Source organism: Haemorhous mexicanus, chromosome 6 (genome assembly GCF_027477595.1).
Source record: "Haemorhous mexicanus isolate bHaeMex1 chromosome 6, bHaeMex1.pri, whole genome shotgun sequence".
Lineage (NCBI taxonomy): Eukaryota > Metazoa > Chordata > Aves > Passeriformes > Fringillidae > Haemorhous > Haemorhous mexicanus.
In genome coordinates, this window is record NC_082346.1 from 55,585,426 (window position 1) to 55,605,053 (window position 19,628).

General features: G+C 43.4%; 1 protein-coding gene across 2 annotated transcripts in view; it reads left to right on the plus strand.

Moving 5' to 3' along the window:
- The window catches only part of RCOR1 (REST corepressor 1), an 82,519-nt gene that overhangs the window by 54,404 nt on the left and 8,487 nt on the right, over positions 1–19,628 (plus strand). For both annotated transcript variants that reach the window (XM_059850362.1, XM_059850363.1), the window contains 5 exons: positions 4,468–4,520; positions 8,529–8,690; positions 11,252–11,370; positions 14,752–14,830; positions 19,329–19,523. In XM_059850362.1, the coding sequence (XP_059706345.1) occupies positions 4,468–4,520; positions 8,529–8,690; positions 11,252–11,370; positions 14,752–14,830; positions 19,329–19,523 (608 nt within the window). The remainder of the gene's footprint in view (positions 1–4,467; positions 4,521–8,528; positions 8,691–11,251; positions 11,371–14,751; positions 14,831–19,328; positions 19,524–19,628) is intronic.

A 19,628-nucleotide genomic window follows, 5' to 3' on the forward strand; every position in this document is an offset into this window, starting at 1 on the left:
TGTGGGGTCATTGACAAGCAGTTTGGAAGAGAAATTCTTCAGAAGGACCCACTCAGAGATTGAAATGTGATCAAATGGTGACGAGGGGAGTCATTCTTTTCAGGCATTTCTCTTTTCACAGTTCTCCCGCCCTCCTGAAATAAATGCTCATGTTTTACGTCTCAATTCACTGTTCAAGGATGTAGGACTGAAAATCAGCAATGCAGTTGTTTGCTCTTTTTCCTCCTTCCCTGTGTCAGCCAAGAGTTTCCTCTTTCTTTTGCCTCTGGTGAGGAATTTTTGCAGGGAGGTGAGTTAGCAAAAGGCAAATCTTTAGGAGAAAGCTGGCTGGGAACAAGAAAATGATTCAGGGGGTTAAGGGCACCATTTTGGTCAAACTCCCCTCTCTAGAGGGCAGGAAACGTCTTTTTGTACTTCCTTTGGCACTCCCTTCCATTTCCCTTAGCTCTTTGGCTGTCTTAGTGCTACACCCAGGGTCCTTCAGTCATCTCTTATTTGGGAGATGTCTTTCAGCATCTGAGCGCTCTGTGCCCTCTTTGCTGGTGAGTGTGTATGTGAGGCTCTGTTCCCTTTGCATCCCTGCCTTTTGTGCTGCTCCTCCTTTCCTGAGCATGACTGGCTGTAGGAAGGGACTCTTTGGGCCCATGCTCACTCCATTTTGGGTGTGGGGCGGACAGAGGGATCCTGTTCACCCCAACACAGATAAAATGCACATAAGAGAAGAAATGTAGCCAAGTAGGTGAAGAAATACGTTTTATGTTTCTCTTTTCTGTCCCTCCCCCCATCTGGTTTCTAGTAGCAACAAGAGCCTTCACAGGAGCAATGCATCTCCTGTCACACAACTGTCTCTATTCAAGTTTCATTGTATTTTTGGCCTGGTCTGTGTTGAAATATCTTTCTGGCGTAGGGAAATGAGTTGGATGGGAGGTGAGGATACTCTTATCTACCCTGTTCAGGAGAAAGTTATGCTGGTAGGAAGAGTGCTTGGTGGTGTATTTTATGCTGGGGGAAATGGGCTGGGATTTCTCTGCTGCTCTTGCTTGTTCTGTTCTGGAAAGCAGCTCAGAGCTGTGCTGGCAAGCTGTCTCTTCTGGTGTAAGCAGGGCTCTGCCCCAGGCTCCTTTGGCTCTGAACTGTGATGTCTAAGCAGATTGCTGGGTTACACACCGAGCGTGACTGAATGCCCCTGAAGCGCGGCGAGCAGAATTCCACGTGCCCGCTGCCGTGTGCTTGCTAGAGGTGCAGAGGGAAGGCAGGGATGGAAGAGGACACTTCTTTATCTGGTGTGGCATGTGAAACATTGAGCTTGTGGCAATTCCAGGCTCTACTGGTATGGGAGACTAAAGGGATCCTGTGACTCAGCTGGTGCCATGCTCTTCCTTGCTTACTTCATATGGAGGGGGAAGGTAAAGAAAGAGCAGTCGGAAGGATTGCTCAAGGGACTGTCATTCCTCTCGGGTGCCAGCATCAGAGCGAGTGAGCTCACAATTAGCCAAGAAATGACAAGCAGGAGGGGCTAGACTGGCAGTAAGCAGGCAGGAAACAACCCAAGGGGAGAGCACGGTGGTTTACTCCTTGTCTGTCCTCCACCCACAAATGCTCTTTTAGTGTTTAGGAGTACTACTGCTGCGTGCTCATGGTCAGTTTACTGCCTTACTGCCTTTTTCTTATTCTTTTTTTCTCTTCCTCTGCTGTAACAATGAGATATAATGCTGAGGCGTTACAGAACCTACCGTGACAGTAAAAGCATCTTTTCCTGAAAGCTTACTTTCATGTTGTCTAGTCACTCATAATCTACTGTTTGGCTCAACAGTGTATTGCCTTGTTTGAAGAAAAATCCTATTGATATGTGAGGACCTTGCTAATATTCTTGCTTAGTTAGGAGAGAAAATGCTGTAATGATTTTTTGGGGAGCAAGTATGTTTTCATTACTTAACATCAAGCATAAGAAATATAATACACTGGAAAGGAGAACGACCTCATCACTTCTCTGTATGTATTAAAGGATAAGATGCTGAAGTCAAATGAGGAGCTGTAGATCTTTCCATGGTGAAAGCAGGGTAGTTAATGCAGTAGTACTTAGCATTCAGGAGCTTAATTCAGCCTTGGACTTGGGAGAATTCAGCTCTTTTCCCTCCTCCTTCCTTCACATCCTCCTTAAACGAAATATATAACACTGCATGTGCAATACCTGTTTTTTAAGGAAGCAGAGAGCATTTAGCTGAACTACAGGGAAATGCTGCATGTAGGGTTTCCTGGCAGCCTTTGTTCTTGATGTGGTTTTGTAACTCTGGAAGCTTTGAAGTTGCTGTTCTGCCCCCATCCTACTGAGGTTCCCTGCCCCACTGGGCATGTGGAGGGAAGGGATGGTGTGTATATGAGGCATTTCCCTTCTCTGTCCCTGTTTACCCTGTATGTCTCTTCTGGATCATGTTCTCTGCTTGTGATGTGGTTTTGCAAGTTTTTTTTGGTTTTTTTTTTTTTCCCTGTGGTGAAGCTGATTTTCAGGGTTCGTACTAGGCATTGGTAACCCTCAGGATGTTCTGTTAGGCAATGCAGCAAATTCAGCCTAGGAAGTTGGTCGTTGTTCCAAGCACCTCCACTGCCATTGCAGCTATTTTATTATGCTTCCCTTGTGCAAGAAAAGGTTGTTTTCAAGAATTGATGATTTTCATCTCAGTTCAATGTGGTTCTTAAAAATAATTTGTTGACTTAGAGAGACAGATATGTTTGTGTTGTAGCAGTGCAAATGAATGGTTGTGGCTAGACCTTTTTCCAGCAGGCTAGTAAAACTTTTACTGAGTGGATCTAGAACATGGAGCAATGAACAGGTTTGTCAACCTGTTGGGAGTTGCCATGGTGTGCCAGTGTGAGCCTGGAAGGACAAGAACCTCGTGGAATGTCCTTGCTAATGTGGAACTGTGCCTGTGTTTATAGCATGCTCTTCTCCTGGCACAACATGTGGCTGTATTAATATTCTAATGTACTTTTGCAGAGCACTTAACAAGTCCCTCTTTTCCAATACCTTTTTGTGAAAATTACCACACAGTTTTTGTACTTTTCAGATGGAGGTCTGTAATTTCTATCACATGTCATATTGGCTAGTCTAAAGATGAGATGTCTACTTGAAGTACCTAGATCTGAATTCTTATTATTAATGACAAGTTGAAAATAAGAGGCTGCTGTTCTCCTGCTGTGTGTTTTCTGATTTATCCTTTCTGTTTTCCCAGTACCTTTTGAGCTTATAGCTTAGTTTAAAAGCTGAAGGAATAATTGAGGACTGTCCCAGCTTGATGGAAAAGCTTTAAAGAATACTAGGCCATTCCATAAGGGTGTTCATAAAGGTAGAAAATAGGCAAGAAGCACATTTGAGGTCCAGACTGTGGGAGATGTGGCTTTCTTAGCTGCAGAGTGCACAGAACCATTTCCTTGCTGTGCATGCTCTCCATGAGTCTGGTGCTCAGCACTGTAACTTGCTTTCATCCCGCCCTGGGTATCTGTAGAAAAAGAAGGGGGAATGATTTTTGAGTTCATTGCTGTGTGACTCATTGTGAAGTCTAATTTTTGTATAAGGATGAAAACTTTGGCTGGATGTGTCAGTTTAGGTGAGGGTACTGCTAGCATGTTGTTGGGAACCGTACAGGCAACCAGTAAAAGGTGAAGCAGGAGTCTCACCTTTTAGATTAATTTGTTTACAAAGGTTTTACTGTTATTACAGTGATAATGATCAGACACAAGGGCACAGACTTCACAACACCACCACTGCTACTAACTTTGATCCATTCCTCTAAAATGGATGCTGTTGGACGTAACGTGGGCTCAGTCACTCTGGGTGAAGACATTTGGTTTAGTCCCATCTATACAAAATATAACTTCCCAGTGCGTGTTCACGTTCTAAAGATTAAAAGTTCATGGGGCATAATAATACAAGAGCATGGAGTTTACTTCAAGATAAAAGCTGCTGAGACCTAAGAAAAAATTACCAAGGTATCTGCAGTGGTTGTGCAACACTGGGATTCTGGCAGTATGGGAAGGTATGGATTGTGTCTGGGGATGTTTTTCCTTAAGAAAACAACTACTTTGGGGCTATTAAAGAAATCACCACCAACCAACCAATAAAAAAAACCCACCACAAAATGAACACACACCCCAAAAAGCAGCTGACACAGTCATGTCTACAGTTTTGGTGAACAAGTTCTGGAATACTATATGCTGTGTTTCAGAAGTACTGGAACTGGGTTGGATATCATGGACCATTTAGGCTTAAGGAAAATACGTAGTTTGTTTGGTGGCTTGTTTTTCTTACATTTCCTTCTGTTCCTGAATTGTGGGAAACAGGAGCTGTTCATGAGAGTCCTCTGTGGAGGGCTGAAGTCAGAGCTGCAGATCTGGGTATTAGACTTGGGAAGGGAAGGGGAGATGAGATCATTATATGAAATGCACTTACACCTTCTCTTTGTTTTTCAGTGGATGAATATATTGCCATTGCTAAAGAGAAGCATGGATACAATATGGAGCAGGTAACAACCCTTTGAATACTTTAGTTTAAAAGATTTTTCAGCAAGTATTCAAACATGACTTCAAGTGACTGCCTAGAACTGCTTCTTTCTTTCTGTACTTTCTATGTTTTCTCCTCTACTACTTGTCCCAAAACTGACTGTTCCTAATAGTAGCCTGTACTCTGTGGATACAGAGCTTACCCCTAGTTTTACATCACGAGTCAAAAGAAGAAAAGCAAACCCATTATAATTTCTAATGGAGTCTGGCCATGAGTATTATGCTTCCTCACTTTCAGACCCCCTAAACAATGTTAAAAAAATTGGCTTATCTTTGGACAGCTGCCTGATTGCACTGCAGTTTCCAGCTGACTGCTCTGTCTCTGCTTCATGGATGTCTTGCCAGTTATTAATGAGCTATTGAACCATCATGTGCTTTTCTGAGGCAAACTGATACCCACAGTTATTTACCTTAAAACTGTTGCAAATCATTTTGCATTTCACAGATGAGCACCTTGGCTGTCAGTGCAGTAAGCAGGGGATGACTTTGCCAGTGGCAGCTGACCTTAGCCATTACCTGTAACCTGGGGCTGGAAGCCCTGGTCTGAGGAACAGACCTCTCCTAAATTCCCTGTGGTTTAGGATTGTGTACTAATCTTTCCTGTGTTAACTGACAAAGATTTCAAAACTTGCTGAGGAGATGAGTAGATATGTGCCTGGGAAATTTGTCTGAATTATGAGTGCATGTGGAGTTTCCTCATGCACTCATACTTGCTTGGAAAGGGAAGGCAGGGAATCTCACAACTTAGTGTATTGGCAAATCACGTACTGTCTCTGCAAGTACGAAAACCTGACAGTTTATGAAGTTGTTCAGACAAAGGCTGTGAGCATAGAAACAAATACTTGGGATGGGAAAGGGCTTCTATGTAAATGATTCTGCTGTCATCCTTGAGTCAGACTTTCAGTGGTTGACACTCATGCTCAAAAAGACATATTGCTGAACAAGAACTGAAGTTGAGATAGCCAGCAAAATTTCTGGCAAAACCAGGAATGATCAAGCTTGATAATTGTAGTTTCTAAGAGCAGAAAACATCAATCAAATGAACGTGAAGGCATCAAAAGGTTTCACTTAAAATGAACTCAAAATGAAAATAAAGATGGTAACTCTCTTCAGCTCATATTGGTATACTCTGGTATTGGTTATTGTGGATAACATTTGCCAAGAGAGATGGTCTTGGAGTAGTAAAAATGGTTTTCATTATTTTAGTGGAGAAGTGTTGTTTGGAAAGGAAAGACTGATACAGAAGACTGATGAAAATGAAGCTTGTGATTTAAAAAAAAACCCACTGAATTCTTGTTTTTCAAACTTAAATTTAGCTAACAGAGATTTGCATTAATTTTAATGTTGAAATTACAGACCTCCCACTCATTCCTTTGAGTCTTTTTCTCCATTTTTCTCTCCCCCTCTGTGTACAGAAGTTGCATGACTTGCCACATCAGAGCGTAAAGTGACTGAGCAGCTTGTAAAAGTCCCTGCTCCTAAAAATTTTCTCATTCCTTCTGTAGCACTCTCACATAATACTCTGGAGTTAAACATGTTTGCCATGTCCTTTGGGATTTCCTAGAGAGCTGTGCTAGGCATTTTCAGGAAGTAACTGGAGAGGATCTAGGTTGTGTTGCTCTGGAAGGCACACATTCATTTTGTATTACAGGGACAAGTGTCAAGGCTTTCAAATCAGGATGATTATTTGTGTCACCCAGGGAAACTCTGTCTTCAGCAGGTATCATCAGAATTGCTGTTGGCTGAGTAACTGGACAAGCTGATACAGACTCCCTGGAAGCCAGTAAAAGCTCACTTTAGCAATTGGCCACTGTCTCTGGGCTTTGCTGGCCAAGGCAGCCCTCTCCTACTCATGCATTCCCCTGACAGCCGGTCACTTTGCTCCTCTGTCCAGGTGGCTTGGCTAGCAGTCATCATACAGAGATTGCCTTTTCTCCACCTGTGCCTAGTGCCCAAAACATCCCTTTAAAGGCTGAGATGTGCCAGTCTGCTGAAGGGGGTGGGAGCTGCTGGCAGGGTGCTGGGGTGTGTGCTGGCTGGTGCTGCTCTTCCCAGCAGGGTTCCTGTCCAGCTGCCCGGTCCGTGCCAGCCCAGCTCCCATCCCTGTCCTTTCGCTCCCCTTTGCCCGTGGCTCACTGCCCTGTTGTTGGCTCTGCTGCTGTTGGATCATGGCTGGAGGCTCAGGACTGTGCTGGTGGCAGTCCTTGCAGCCTGGCCAGCCCCAGGGCAGGCAAAGGGCAGGCTCCCCACAGGCCACTGAGCTCTGGCAGGGCAGGCACTTCTGCTGGGGTTGTTGTGCTGTGCTGTAGTAGTCACAGACTTCTAGAAGCACCACAGTGAATTTGGCTGTGACCTGGCCTTTCCTGCCAGCCTTTGTCAGACACCCTGGGACTAAGGAGCCTGGGAAGGCCCTGTGCTCACCTGTGTATGAGTGCAGAGTTCTTCCAGGGCAGCCCAGGTGGAAGATGAATACTGATCTCTAAAACAAGCCTATAAAGACAATCTTTTTGTTTACTTTTTGCTTTATATAAGCAGCTCTTCCCTCAGTCCTCACTAACACCTCAGTGCTATTTAATGCTACCCTGCCCTCCCAAAATGCCTCACTCCTTGTTTATCCCTTGTTTCCTCATAGGGATATTGGGTAGATCTCATATTTGAAGCTGAATGAGATTGTCAGGGGAGAGGAAACTCAGACCCTCATGACTGAAAAATAGTTTCTTAGACCCATCCTTGCCAGAACAGCTGTGTGGCTTCTGTGACATCTCGAGTGACTGTGCTACAACTGAGATTACTACTTGTTCTGCATGGTGGCTGAAGGGAGGAGAAGGTGTCCAGGCAGCACTGAGAGTCCAGTAGGATCTGGGCAAGATCTTGGATAACACTAACATTTATATGCATGCTTTCTGCAGTATCTCAGGGGTGTGAGATCCCATAAAGGAACTACTTTTTTGCATAGCAAAGTAATGCTATGCTAAAACCCCGTTTTTGGAGGGATTTTGTAACGCTGGGCAGCCAGGGTGAAACTACTAGATAAGGGTAACTATGGCTGTGAAACCTGAGCTGAGTTTGCATATGATGAGAGGGTTACTCTTTCATTTTACTCAGCATGTTAGGGATTGTTTTCACTTCACAGCAATTGTGAAAGGCTGTTTTTTAGCTCTGCAGAGTCAGGCCTTCCCAAAATGACTTGGAGTGGCTGCTGGCATGTCAGAGGTAGTGTTGTGTCATAACACATAGGGGCTGTGGAGCTTTGGGAGAGGGAGGCTGTGCACAAGTGTCTCTGAGACAGCAGAAGGGGAAGGGTTTGCAGGTGGTGAAGCACAGCACAGGCACTTTGTAGTCTCTGCTTCTCAGTTCCAACAGCAAAATGAGGTCTCTGTCAAGGGAACAAAAGAGCAGCCCCCAGAATGTGAGATTTATTCCTCCTTTAGGCCAGGGACTTCTTAGCACAAGTCAAGGTGATGCATGTTCTCTGCCTTTCCTTCTTCCAGTTCTTGTTTAATTCTCTTCTCTTTTCCTGTTCCCCTTCAGAACCCCATAAAAAATTATAAAAACCCCCAGTCAAAGAAACCATCCTTCTAATTGCCAGGAAATGGAGTCCAGCACTGGAAAGAAGCTGCCTTTTGTCCAGTCATTTTTAGGTAGACTTCCCAAGCCTTTGCTCAGCTTATCTGTGCATACCATGATCAGTAAAGCTGAAGTAATTGATTAAGTTTTTTCTCCCACCTTTCTGTTGTTGATCTTTTATTACATGATGACCTGTGTGGTTTTGATAAGCTTTGGGCTGGTCTTCACAGGCTAGCTTGGGGGCAGATTCCAGGTTTCTTGCACTCAAAAAAGCATCTGATTTAGCTGAGAATTAAAATTATGTCTAATGTTGCCTGAGAAAAATGTCATAGCTCTCCCTTTCCATTTTCCAGTAATGTTTCTTTTGATTACAATTGTCACCTTGGTGTCTGTGTTATTTCTAGGCTCTTGGGATGCTGTTTTGGCACAAGCACAACATTGAGAAGTCTTTGGCAGATCTGCCAAACTTTACTCCATTCCCAGATGAGTGGACAGTGGAAGACAAGGTCTTGTTTGAACAGGCCTTCAGTTTCCACGGGAAAACCTTTCACAGGATCCAGCAGATGGTAAGTGGTGTCACAGGAGTGGGAAAGCAGAACAGACTGTTGTCTTCAGTGCTGTTTGTGCTGAATGCTCTTGAGAGAGAACAGGCCAAAGGGGATGTTACAGGGAGAATGCTACCATGAATAGAAAGAAACAATATTATAAGGGTTTTCCTGAAGTGCTTTACTGGTTCAGGATAAACTATGACTGTGTGATTTTTTTTTTTTTTTTTTGTTGGAAATTAACAGTTTTCAGTCCCCTGTGTGCTATGGTAGTGTTTGTCTCAGCTGGAGTTCAGGCATGGTCTGTACACATGCCCACACATATGCAGTAAAGATCATCTCTGTGCAAAGTTGATTTCCTTTCTTATAGTCAGATTTTTAGGAATTAATTTTATTGAATGATGAAGTCTGTGCTTAATGTGATTTGAGACTGTCAGTGGATGCTTTGGTGGAGGTTTACACATCCTTGCAAGCTTCAGTCCTTGGCTTTAGGTTGGTAATGATAATGTTTTGAATGTATGATTGGAAACTTCAGGGATAGGTTTCTGCCTGAAAAGGAAGTGCTAGGGAGCGTGCAGTTTTCTTTTGAAAGAGGGAGAGGATGGGTTGTAAAAATTTTTATTAATTCTATCTTGAGAGTGTCTTCAAGTAGTTCATCACCTGGGTGGGAACTAGACTTGGTTCTTTGCTCTCCTTCAGTAAAGTAGCCTCTTGAGTGTTCCAGCAGGACCCAGTTCCACTGTCTGTGACCCTTTGAAGTGAGCCTAGGCTGTTGCAGTCTGTTCAGCCTCTTTGAAGTACATGTGACACAGGTCTGTGTTGCTGATCCTGCTGAAAAGCGAAAGGTGACTTGCCTTCCAAGGATGAAGGTCCCTTTTCAAAAGGATGGCAGAAAGAGGCCTGTTTTCATCATGTCTTCCTTGATCTTCCTTGTCCTTCACTGACATTCATTTCCAAATGTTCTTGGAGTCCTAGGGTCTCTCATTCCCTTGGGTCAGGTGATGGAACTCTTGAAGAGTGAAGCTGCTTTATTCCCGTGTTCCTATATGGGAAGGAAAATAGGGCAGGGGAATGTCCTGGGGAAAAAAGAGAACATAAAGCCTGTCCTGTTTTTTGGTTAGCTGCCAAAGCAAGAAATTCTCAATTTAGTTTATGTGAGAAGCATGGCTCTCTGTCCCTGAGTGAAGTGCATTCCAATACAGGGATGCCAAGCTCATGCTCTGTTCTCTAGGTAATGATATTTTTTTACTGTTACTCCCAGGAAAGTGATTCTGCATGAAAGGAATTAAATGGCATGAAGCTTTGTGTTTAGCAGGGGACAGGAATCAATGGCTCAGGAGCATGTTAGTTGTTAGTTTGTAGGCACTGCCCCATTAGCACCCCTGCAGATTGGAACTGAGGAGAGAAGTCTCCAAAGCCAGAGAATGAAAGGCAAGTTACATTATTTACCAGAGGTGGTTCTGATATTTTGGCACTCTTAGTACAAGTTTATAGCCAAGTGGATGTTTGTCATGAACAGCCTTGTCCCTGATTTGGTTCTGTGGAACTCTTTTTAATTTCAGAACATCAGCCTGTTGCATGGCTTTTGGCAGCACAACATTGACTTAGCACCTGTGCTTTGCCAGGTGGATATCTGCCTCTGTGCAGCTGTGGGCCAGAGTGGGATTGCTGGTGTGATCTGTTATTAGAACCTAAGGTCAGTCTGCAGTTTGAGACCCAGGCTTGTCTCAGGTGAAGACTTAAACTGCAGTGTTTGAGTGAAAGAGATCTAGCTCTTGCTCAGAGTTTTGTTTTCCTCCTCACCTGCTCTGCCCTCCAAACTGAATCAGACACTTTAGTACTAAACACATGTTTTATTCATCAGAAAAGACTGGACTTTCACCTTTTAAAAGTCCTGTGTAAGAGCATCCATGTAGAGTGCCTCAAAAGTAGAGAATTAGTCTTAATGTAGTTCTGTGCTTTTTGGAGGCAGTTTTCCTAGTTACAGGGTAATGGCATTTGTGTAAGAGGACAAAAATAATTTGCGTTTTTCTGTACCCTCAGTTCACCATAAAGTAGCATTTCACCTTTTGAAAATAACCTTTGCTGAGACCTTTGAATAGACTTTGTCATGTGAATGGTGTGAATAAACCTATTTAACCAAACATCAGAGATATGCTCGGGATGTTTGCAATTCAGCAGTTTCTGTGATTGTTTACATGTGTCTGTGTTAGCTTTTAGGTCTGTTCTGGCTTTAAAACTGTTACCTCAGTTTTGAGGCCTCAGATTTGCTCTTGCTGTGTTCCCCTGTTCTGGAGGGAACCAGCTGCTTGACTGGTGAGTGGAAGCTTGCTGAGATGCTCTTTGAAGACATTGATGTCCTAAAAAGTAGCAGACCTTGATGTCCTAAATAGTAGACACTAACCTGAAATGCTCCCCCATAGATCAGGTTTGGAAAGGTTGCAGAACTGCCTTGCTTGGGCCTTTGAGAGAATCCAATGTCAAGAGGTCAGATGTTCCTTGGAGAAACAGACCAATTGCATGTCAACTTGTGGGGATACTTTACATATAAACAAATAAAAGGATACATGTTTAATTTACAGCTTCCTGACAAATCAATAGCCAGCCTGGTGAAATTTTACTACTCCTGGAAGAAGACAAGGACTAAAACTAGTGTGATGGACCGTCATGCTCGTAAGCAAAAAAGGGAACGTGAGGAAAGGTAGGTTTGCAAGCAGAAAGGTCATGTATTGCACTCATTGATTTCTTTAGTCTGTCCCACAAATTCCTGTTAGCTTGGAAGAAACCAGATGCAGGATTTTCCCCAAAATGTTTCCTGGTACCACACCTTTCCCCACCCCTCTTCCCTGCTATGTTTTGCTTTGCTTAAAGCCAAAAGGCAGTTGGCAGTTAGCTGACTTTCCTTTTTGACATTGCAATTTCTGATTGCCCTCCAGTGCACTGGTTACAGTCCCACCATTCTAGAACTTTTTCAGTGATGCTGCTTGAGGGTTGGGAAATTGAAATTAAATCTGTTTACAGTCTGATTGGCACTGTTGTCAGCGAAACCAGAAAAGCTGATAAGCAGGGGACAGTAAAAGGAATTCTGCCTTTATTTCCTCCACGTGCTGCTCAGCAGAGTGGGAACGTGCACCTGCTACAGGAAACAGGCTCCAGAGCAGGAGCCCTCTCAGCCTGCTCCTGTACACACACAGACCCTTCCTCTCCTGCCTCTTAGAAAACTGTGACCAAGAAAAGGCTGCCAGGCCAAGCTCTGTTTCCTGAGAAAGATGAAGTTAAAGCTCTGATTTTGAGTGACTGAGAAGAGGGTAGCACAGGGGAACTTAGGATGAGCTCTCTGGCTGAGCTGTTCCTGGGAGTGCTGGGTGCTCTGGCATTGGGGTGAGGCTGGTGGTGTTCAGGAGGTCATTAGACACTGAGATTTAGCAAGTGAGCTTGACTCATGCCTTTTCTGCATGCTCACCCTCCTAGATACCCATGCAAGCCCTTGAAGGTAGGTCAGCAGTGTCAGTATCTGTGAAGTTACTGTCACTTGGTGACTTCACCTAGTTCTGGAGCTGAAAGAGCCTCAGAAATGCAGGGGTTTCAGGTGACCGTGGCAAAAACAACCACTCAGAACAGCAGCAGCTCCAACTGCTTGATGCAGGTGCCTTTTCAACCTGCTCTAAAATGCAATTAAGGTCTTTGCAAACCAGACTTGAAGTGTGCCTGCCTTTGGAAGACTTCTGACATAACTGGGCAAAATTCTGCAAACGCCTTTCCCCTCAGAGGGGTTGTTGCATTTCCCAGTTGGCTGTTTGCTGGCTCCACTGCATGTGAGCAAGTCTTGTTTGGGAAGGGGGAAGAAATGTGTTTCTAGAGTTGAGCTGTGCTACACCAGTGACTCACTCAACCTCTCCCATCTCTCTGTTAGGTCAGCAATACTTGCTTGGCAGGCAGGGCCAGGGAGAATACTGACAGCCGACTTGTCCAGTATTTGGTTGGCTTTCTTTGACCTGAGTCTCTTTCTCCATTCTGTCGTTTTCTCTTCTCTGCAAAGACTGTCTATTTTTCTGCTCCTCATCATGGTTGTTGGTGCTTTTTGTTTGTTTAGTTTTTCAGCTTTCCTACTAAGTTATTGATGGGGGGGGGGGGGATCTTTTACATGGAGTATGTGTTAGTCTTGTACCATGTAGTTTAAGGTCTTTTAATACTCATCTCTTTTTCTGTGCTCACAAATGAAATTACTAGAATTTAGAAGTACACCTCTCAGTACCTATGCCTGTTTGGTAGGAAAAGTAGCACCTCAGACCATCTGGTGAATGGGAAAGAACTGTATGGGCTGCCATGTGCTGTAATTTTGTAACTTTTGAGGAAGGCAGCTGGATTGGAAATGCTTAACTTGATTTACATCTGCAGGAAGCAAAGCACCAGGCTGTCAGCTTGATGTTTGACTTCTGTTCTTCCCCTCCATTATGGAAAATAGTCAAACCCCCACACCCTCAAAGGATTTGTCAGTGCAGCCATGCAGGGTGTGGAATCCACTCAGGGTGAGTTCAGGGTGCCTGGATTTTCAGGTTGTGCTGTGCCATTCAGTGTTGGCAGAACTTCAGAAGTGTTCTTTGGTTATGGCAATCAGTGTCTACAACTGCAGAAATGAGGGAGTGGGCTTTAATTCAGCTCATGTCTATAGGGGACTTGCTCTATAGAATACAAGAGCAAACTATCAGCACAGCAAAGACTGTTGTGAAAAGGCTGAAATCTGAACCTAGGTGAGAACACAAGGAAGTTCTTTTGGAGATGGGGTTAAGAGAAGAGGCAGTCTGAGGTACCTCACTCAGTTACCTCTATATCCCTTTTGTGGCTAGGCAGGGAAATTCCCCAACCCCTCAGATTGCCACTAACACAGCTCTCAGTGCATTGGGGCCAGGTTTTCAGCACCTGCTCTAAGTTGTATGTGAGGGACTTTGTGTGTGCAGCTCTAGGAGGGGATGCTTGGGAGTGGATTCCCTGGAATCATCATTACCCAAAGTATATTGTGAATCAGCTGGTGAGCCAGGAGGCTTGGGAGAGCAGAAGTGGTTTGTACAAGTGCCTGCTCTTGTGGAGAAGGATGGCAGCCCATTCCTCCTTAGGATGTGGCTGCAGCAGGGACATGGCCACGTGAGAGCTGATGCCACAGCCAAGCTCAGCAGCACATGCTGTGCCTGCTGGCTCCTGCTGCCCTCGAGCACAGCCATGCCCTGCCCTGGAGCTGTGACATATCTGCAACAGCTGATGCTCCTCAGCACAGTCTATGGAGTTTGATATGGCAAAATAGGTTTATTTTTTTGATTAATAAAAATCTTTTGATTACATCAGCTTATTTCTTCTGTTTCTGGGCGTCATTTCAAATGGACAATGCAATTTACTTTGGTTGTGTACAGTACAAAAATTCTAAATCATGAAAACACATTTGATTTAATGTCTGATTAAAATTCCACCTAAGCCAGACTGGACAGGTGTGAAGGTTGCTTTCAATATGGCCTCAATTTCATGCCTATTATTACTCTGTAACTGATAACATCTTTTTCTTTTCCAGGAGAGGAGAAAATGTGAGGCTGTCACTGAAAAAAACAAAAAAACCCCAAAAATCCAAGCATTTTTTGTGCTTATTCTTGAGGGAGTTCATTTTGTGCATCTGTTTTGCTAAATATTAAGGAGTTGTATGAAATCTGTATTTTAGCTACTTGCTGTATTTTTAAGTCTTTCTTTCTGCTTCAGTTTGCCTAAAGTAAAAATGCATAGTGTCCTATGTTCTTTGAAAGATAACTTGTGGAATTAATTTCATGTCTCTTGCTTTCATCTGTGTAGATTTATTTTGCCTAAGTACACTGCTGAGAAGTGTTCCTGTATGCACTGTCCTCAGAATTAAGAATTTATTGACTTTAACTGATACCAAATAAAATCAACACCAACATCCTAAAAAAACCCACATCCTGGGAATAAAACTAGGGAAGGTTTTTGGGCTTGCTGTGCTATTCATGCTTTTGTTTTAGCATGCTGTTTCTAGAAAAAGAGGGCCTCACAAACTAATACAGTACTGTTTGCTTTTGTCTTCCAGTGAGGATGAAATGGAGGAAGCAAATGGAAATAACCCTATTGACATTGAAGTTGAACAAAACAAGGAGAGCAAAAAGGAGGTATAATTCTGTTTCTTACTCCTGTACAAATGAAAGTGTTTATTTACTAGCTACTCCGTGACAGTATCTAATTTTCTTTGGTACTTTGTCTAGTTGTCAAACAAGAAAAGAATTGTCTTCAGAATTATTCTTAGATCAGGACAAGTATAGATAAAGAAGTTGTTATGAATAGAGCTGGGAAAATTTAACACTTCACCATCCCATGCTAATGTACTAGGTGATTGTTTCCAGTCTATTTTATCTTCTCTTTGTCTGTCTTAGTTTAAACAACCCTCAGTGGTTTAAATGAACCTTACTTCATGGAGATGGAGTAGAAGCACATCCCCCTATGGAGATGGCTTGGTGGAGGGGGAATCCATCCTTTTGTTCTAGGTAGACCAACAGAAGTACATTTTTGTACACATTAGACTCTAAGGTACATTCCTGATGTATTGAATTCCCCAGCAATACTTGTCACTTCACCAGCACCAGGATTGCAGCTGTATTGGTGAAAAGTAAAAGAAAAAGCTTTTGTGACTGGTTAGTTTTGTCTGGCAGGGTCACCTTAACCTGTTGTTACATCAGCTCAAAATGTAGTACTTGTGTTTCACTTCAAGTACTTCATTTTCTGTGGGCATAGAGTTCTGGATGAAAATAGCTACACAAATACAGCAGTTCTGAAAACCCAGCCTGTGATGCCCTACAGGAGATCATACACTTCACCTCCATGTGCATAACCTGCAGGTTACCTGTTACTAAATAAAAACACCTTGTTCAGCAGCAGTGTGGGTTGTATGTATGAGTTACAGGAAGATGCTTAAGGCCTTCTTTCCTTGAAGATAGCTCCCTTTCCTGGTTTCTTCTAGCTTGATTTCTCTCCCAGTCTCTCTCTCCCAGTCATTCTATTTAATTTTTTATTTTTTTAAAAGATTATATTTAGGGAAAATCCACTAGAAGTATTTAAAAACATGATCCCACACAGTCAAAAAAAAGTCCCAGAGTAATGGTTTTGTCAGTCACTCTCAGTGAGATTAATTCCTCCAGCAAGTAATTTTGCATGGAAATAACTGAAAAATCACCACATTCCCATCTACTCTTCACCCATGTGAGTGTGTTCTCTAGACTTTCCAGAAAAGTTTTGCTGTTGTTTCCACTGATGGAACCAGCATGTTCCTGATGTCTTCCTAGGGGCAGAGTGGATGTGAAGCCATTTGTATTAATCCTTACAAGAAACTGAGTTCTCAGAAGCCTCAGCCACACTCAGGAAGGGTTCTCACTTGGCTAAGTTCCAGCTGTGTACTTGCAGCTCTGTAGTGTTTTGTAAATAATGCTATTGTTTCATTTCCCATTATTTTAATGACTTTACAGTTCAGATTTTTCTGTAAGCTCTTCAAAAGCTTGCATTTGTAAAAGAACTCTCTTCAACCCCCTTTATCATTTCTTCCTTCCCAACCAGTGCTGACATGTCCTGAACTTGCTGCAGAAGAGGGAAAGATGGTTCTTCGCCAACTAGGCTGCATCTCTTGGAGGGCCAAACCAGACCAGATGTCTTGTTTGGAGAGACATTTTTGCAGAAAATCTTAGTGTGGGAGGAGGCTTTGTGCCCTCCTTGTCACACTGGTACAGGCCATGGCACTCAAACCAATCTGAAACTCGTGCAGTGTATGCAGTCTGGCTGTGTATGCCATGGCAGCCTTGTGGGGACTTTTCAGGACAGGGATTGTGCTGGAGGGAAAAATGGGGCTGACAGCATTCATAGCCTGTTCAGAGTTCAGCTGTGCTTGTTTGCTCTGGAGAGGAGGAGTCTCAGCAGAGACCTCTGTCACCCTCTGCAGCTACCTCAAAGGAGGTTGTAGCAAGGTGGAGGTTGGTCTCTTCTCCCAGGCATCCAGGGACACAATGAGAGAAAATGTCTTCAAGGGAGGTTCAGGTTGGACATCAGGAATCATTTTTTTACTGAAAGGGTGGTCAAGCACTGGAATGGGCTGCCTGGGAACATAGCAGAGTCACCATCCCTGGAGGTATTAAAAAAATGGCTGGACATGGCAGTTAGTGCTGTGGTTTAGTTGACAAGTGTTCAGTCAAAGGTTGGACTCCATGGTCTTGGAGGTCTTCTCCAACTTAATGATTCAGTGATTCTGATCTTACAGTACCTGAACTTAGGGCTTATTGAAATGCCTTGAGAAAGAGAGCAGGTAACCAGGAGGGGATAAGTTTGTCCTTGATCATTAGGTTTCTTTTAATGATGTGGTCAGACATGCAGGGGCTGTGATGGTCCAGCAGCCTGGGACTCTTACTGTAAGGAACCTCCCTGACCCAAATCTGCAGAGATGGTTTTTTCAGCTCTGAGACCTGTTGGTTACTCTCTGACTTACCCAGTAATACTGGGATTTCTCAGAGTATCTGAAATCTGTTTCCACTTTTGAGGATCATTGGAAGAAGATTCCTTTTTTTTTTTTTTTTTTTTTTTTTTAGTTTAATTGTTAGTGCAACTGTTTGGATTTCCTTGCATAGTGACTCTGTAATACTGAGGTCATGACCTAGACCTGCTTCCTTTGTATCTTCCTTGTTCCTGGAAGTGCCTCCCACTTCATGTTCTGTTTTTATGTAGCTTGAGATAGCTTTATCTTCTTTTTACACAGTGCAATCTGAGGAAGGGAACATTGTATTAAGGAGTTTGTAAGACTGAAGTGCACTGGATAGCAGTGGCAATCTCTAAATAAACAGGAGTGCTGCTAAATCCCTTCTAAATCCCTGCATTTTAATTCTCTCTGGTTTTCAAAAATTGGTTTAATTCTCGAGAGAAATGTGTGTGGCCTGGAAAGAAGAGTTTCCAGGACAGACTAGATGTTCCAATTTTTGCTGGGGCCTAGAGGCATTTGGAGCTGTCAAAAATTGTTCTGCTGGAGCTCTGGTTCTTGTCTGCAACACAAAAGAGCTTTGCATTTTTTGAACAGTGTGAAGCAGTAATTTGAAACTGCTTTCATTTTTCTTTAATGTTGAAGCTTCTGGGATGTTTGCACTGCAGGCATTGCCTGTTGGTCAGCAGACAGGCTGAACCTGCAGTGAGGCATTGCTGCGTGGTCCTGGGAAGCAGTGTATGTAGATGAAATATGAGTGGATCTGAAATGTCTATCCATGCTGAATAATTTACCCGGCTCAGTTATCAAAGTGCTCCCTTCTGAAGCAGAGAGCAGAGCTTACTTCACTTGTTCATAGCTAAGCCAGTCTGGTTTCTCCTGCTCACCACTTCTATGCAAAGAGACATAGGGGTATCCCTCCTGCAATGGCAAGAGTTACCTCTTGCCTCTGGGCTTGCCCTAGTCATTAGATCTCATGGAATACTGTGCACCAGTGGATGGAAGAAAAAGGTTGAGAGCAGGCAACTGTCCACATTGCTGCTGCTGCTGCTGTGGGGCTCTGGCCGTTGTGCCCATGAGAAGGGTGAAAAAGCTTTTATCCATGGCAGCTGTGCTGGAGTCCTTTGGGGGTTTGGTGCTCAGCTTCATGTAGTTTCAAATGCAAGCATATAATGTTAATGGGCAAATGCCACAAACTGTGTAGAAACTGCATGTAGCTGCAGATTAGGAGAAAAACAATAGCACCAAATGAAGCCAATGTGTTTAAAGCTTGCAGTGATCAAGCAGAGGATTCACATGTACTGCCTCCCCTCTGCTTTTTCTCTCCTTGCCACTCTTCTGTTCTGTGTTCTTGGCCAGGCTTCAGTCACTGGGTAAAAAAATCTTAGGTATGAGTTGGTTGTTGAGTATAACTTCTGGAGGAAATGGTTTTGCTATCTTAGAATCAGCTTTGCTCTTGAAGGATCTGTAGTAAGTGGCCTGGCTAATCTACCTGTCTTTGCTTTAGACATAAAGGGTAAAAATAGGAAGTGCTCTCTGAAATACTCCTTTTTAATAAAAAAGACTTAAAGTTTATTTTAGATAAAGCTGCACCATTTTGATGGAACAGTTGATATTCAAGTGCTATGCAAGAAAACCTGGCTCCCAAGAAATGGTGTAACAATCTAAGAATTACCCTGTTGTCACCTCACTCCTTTATCCTTTACCTTTGAATAAATTTGATTTATTTCTTCCTGTGTCTGTCAAGTAGTAAAACAATTCCCAGTAAACTGTTTAGTTATGTTATTTCTGTCTCCACACTTCACTTTATTTCCTTCTGGTGGTGTGTCCAGATCTGATGATGAAAACAAGAAGGGTTTTGGAGGTTTGAAAATAACCAGAACATTTAATAAATGCAGAATTGGGCATCTGTCTCCCAAAATGAGAATGGGCAGAGAAGGCAACCACAGCTGAAAGCTGCTAAAGGAAAGGAGAAATTTGTATAAGACAGTTTGTATGACATGGCACTTAAAGCAAATATGTCCTCCTGTGTACATACTGCCATTGTATGTATCACCAGCCTTTGATGTGGCTGAAAATCAGAGTCACAGAATGGTTTGGGCTGAAAGGGATCTCTAAAGATGCTTAGTTTTGTGAAATGACTGACTGCTGTTTGTCAGGTGCCACCTGCTGAAACTGTCCCTCAGGTGAAGAAGGAGAAGCACAGTACACAGGCCAAGAACAGAGCAAAGAGGAAACCTCCCAAAGGAATGTTCCTTTCCCAGGAAGATGTGGAGGCTGTTTCTGCCAATGCCACAGCTGCTACCACTGTACTCAGACAACTGGACATGGAGTTAGTCTCAATCAAACGGCAGGTACGAACGGCATCGCACAGGGGCAACTGCTGGCTTTGCTGCCAGTGCCTGTTGCAGGCTGCAAAGCTGGCAGGAATTTGTAGCTTGGCAGTGATGATGCACAAT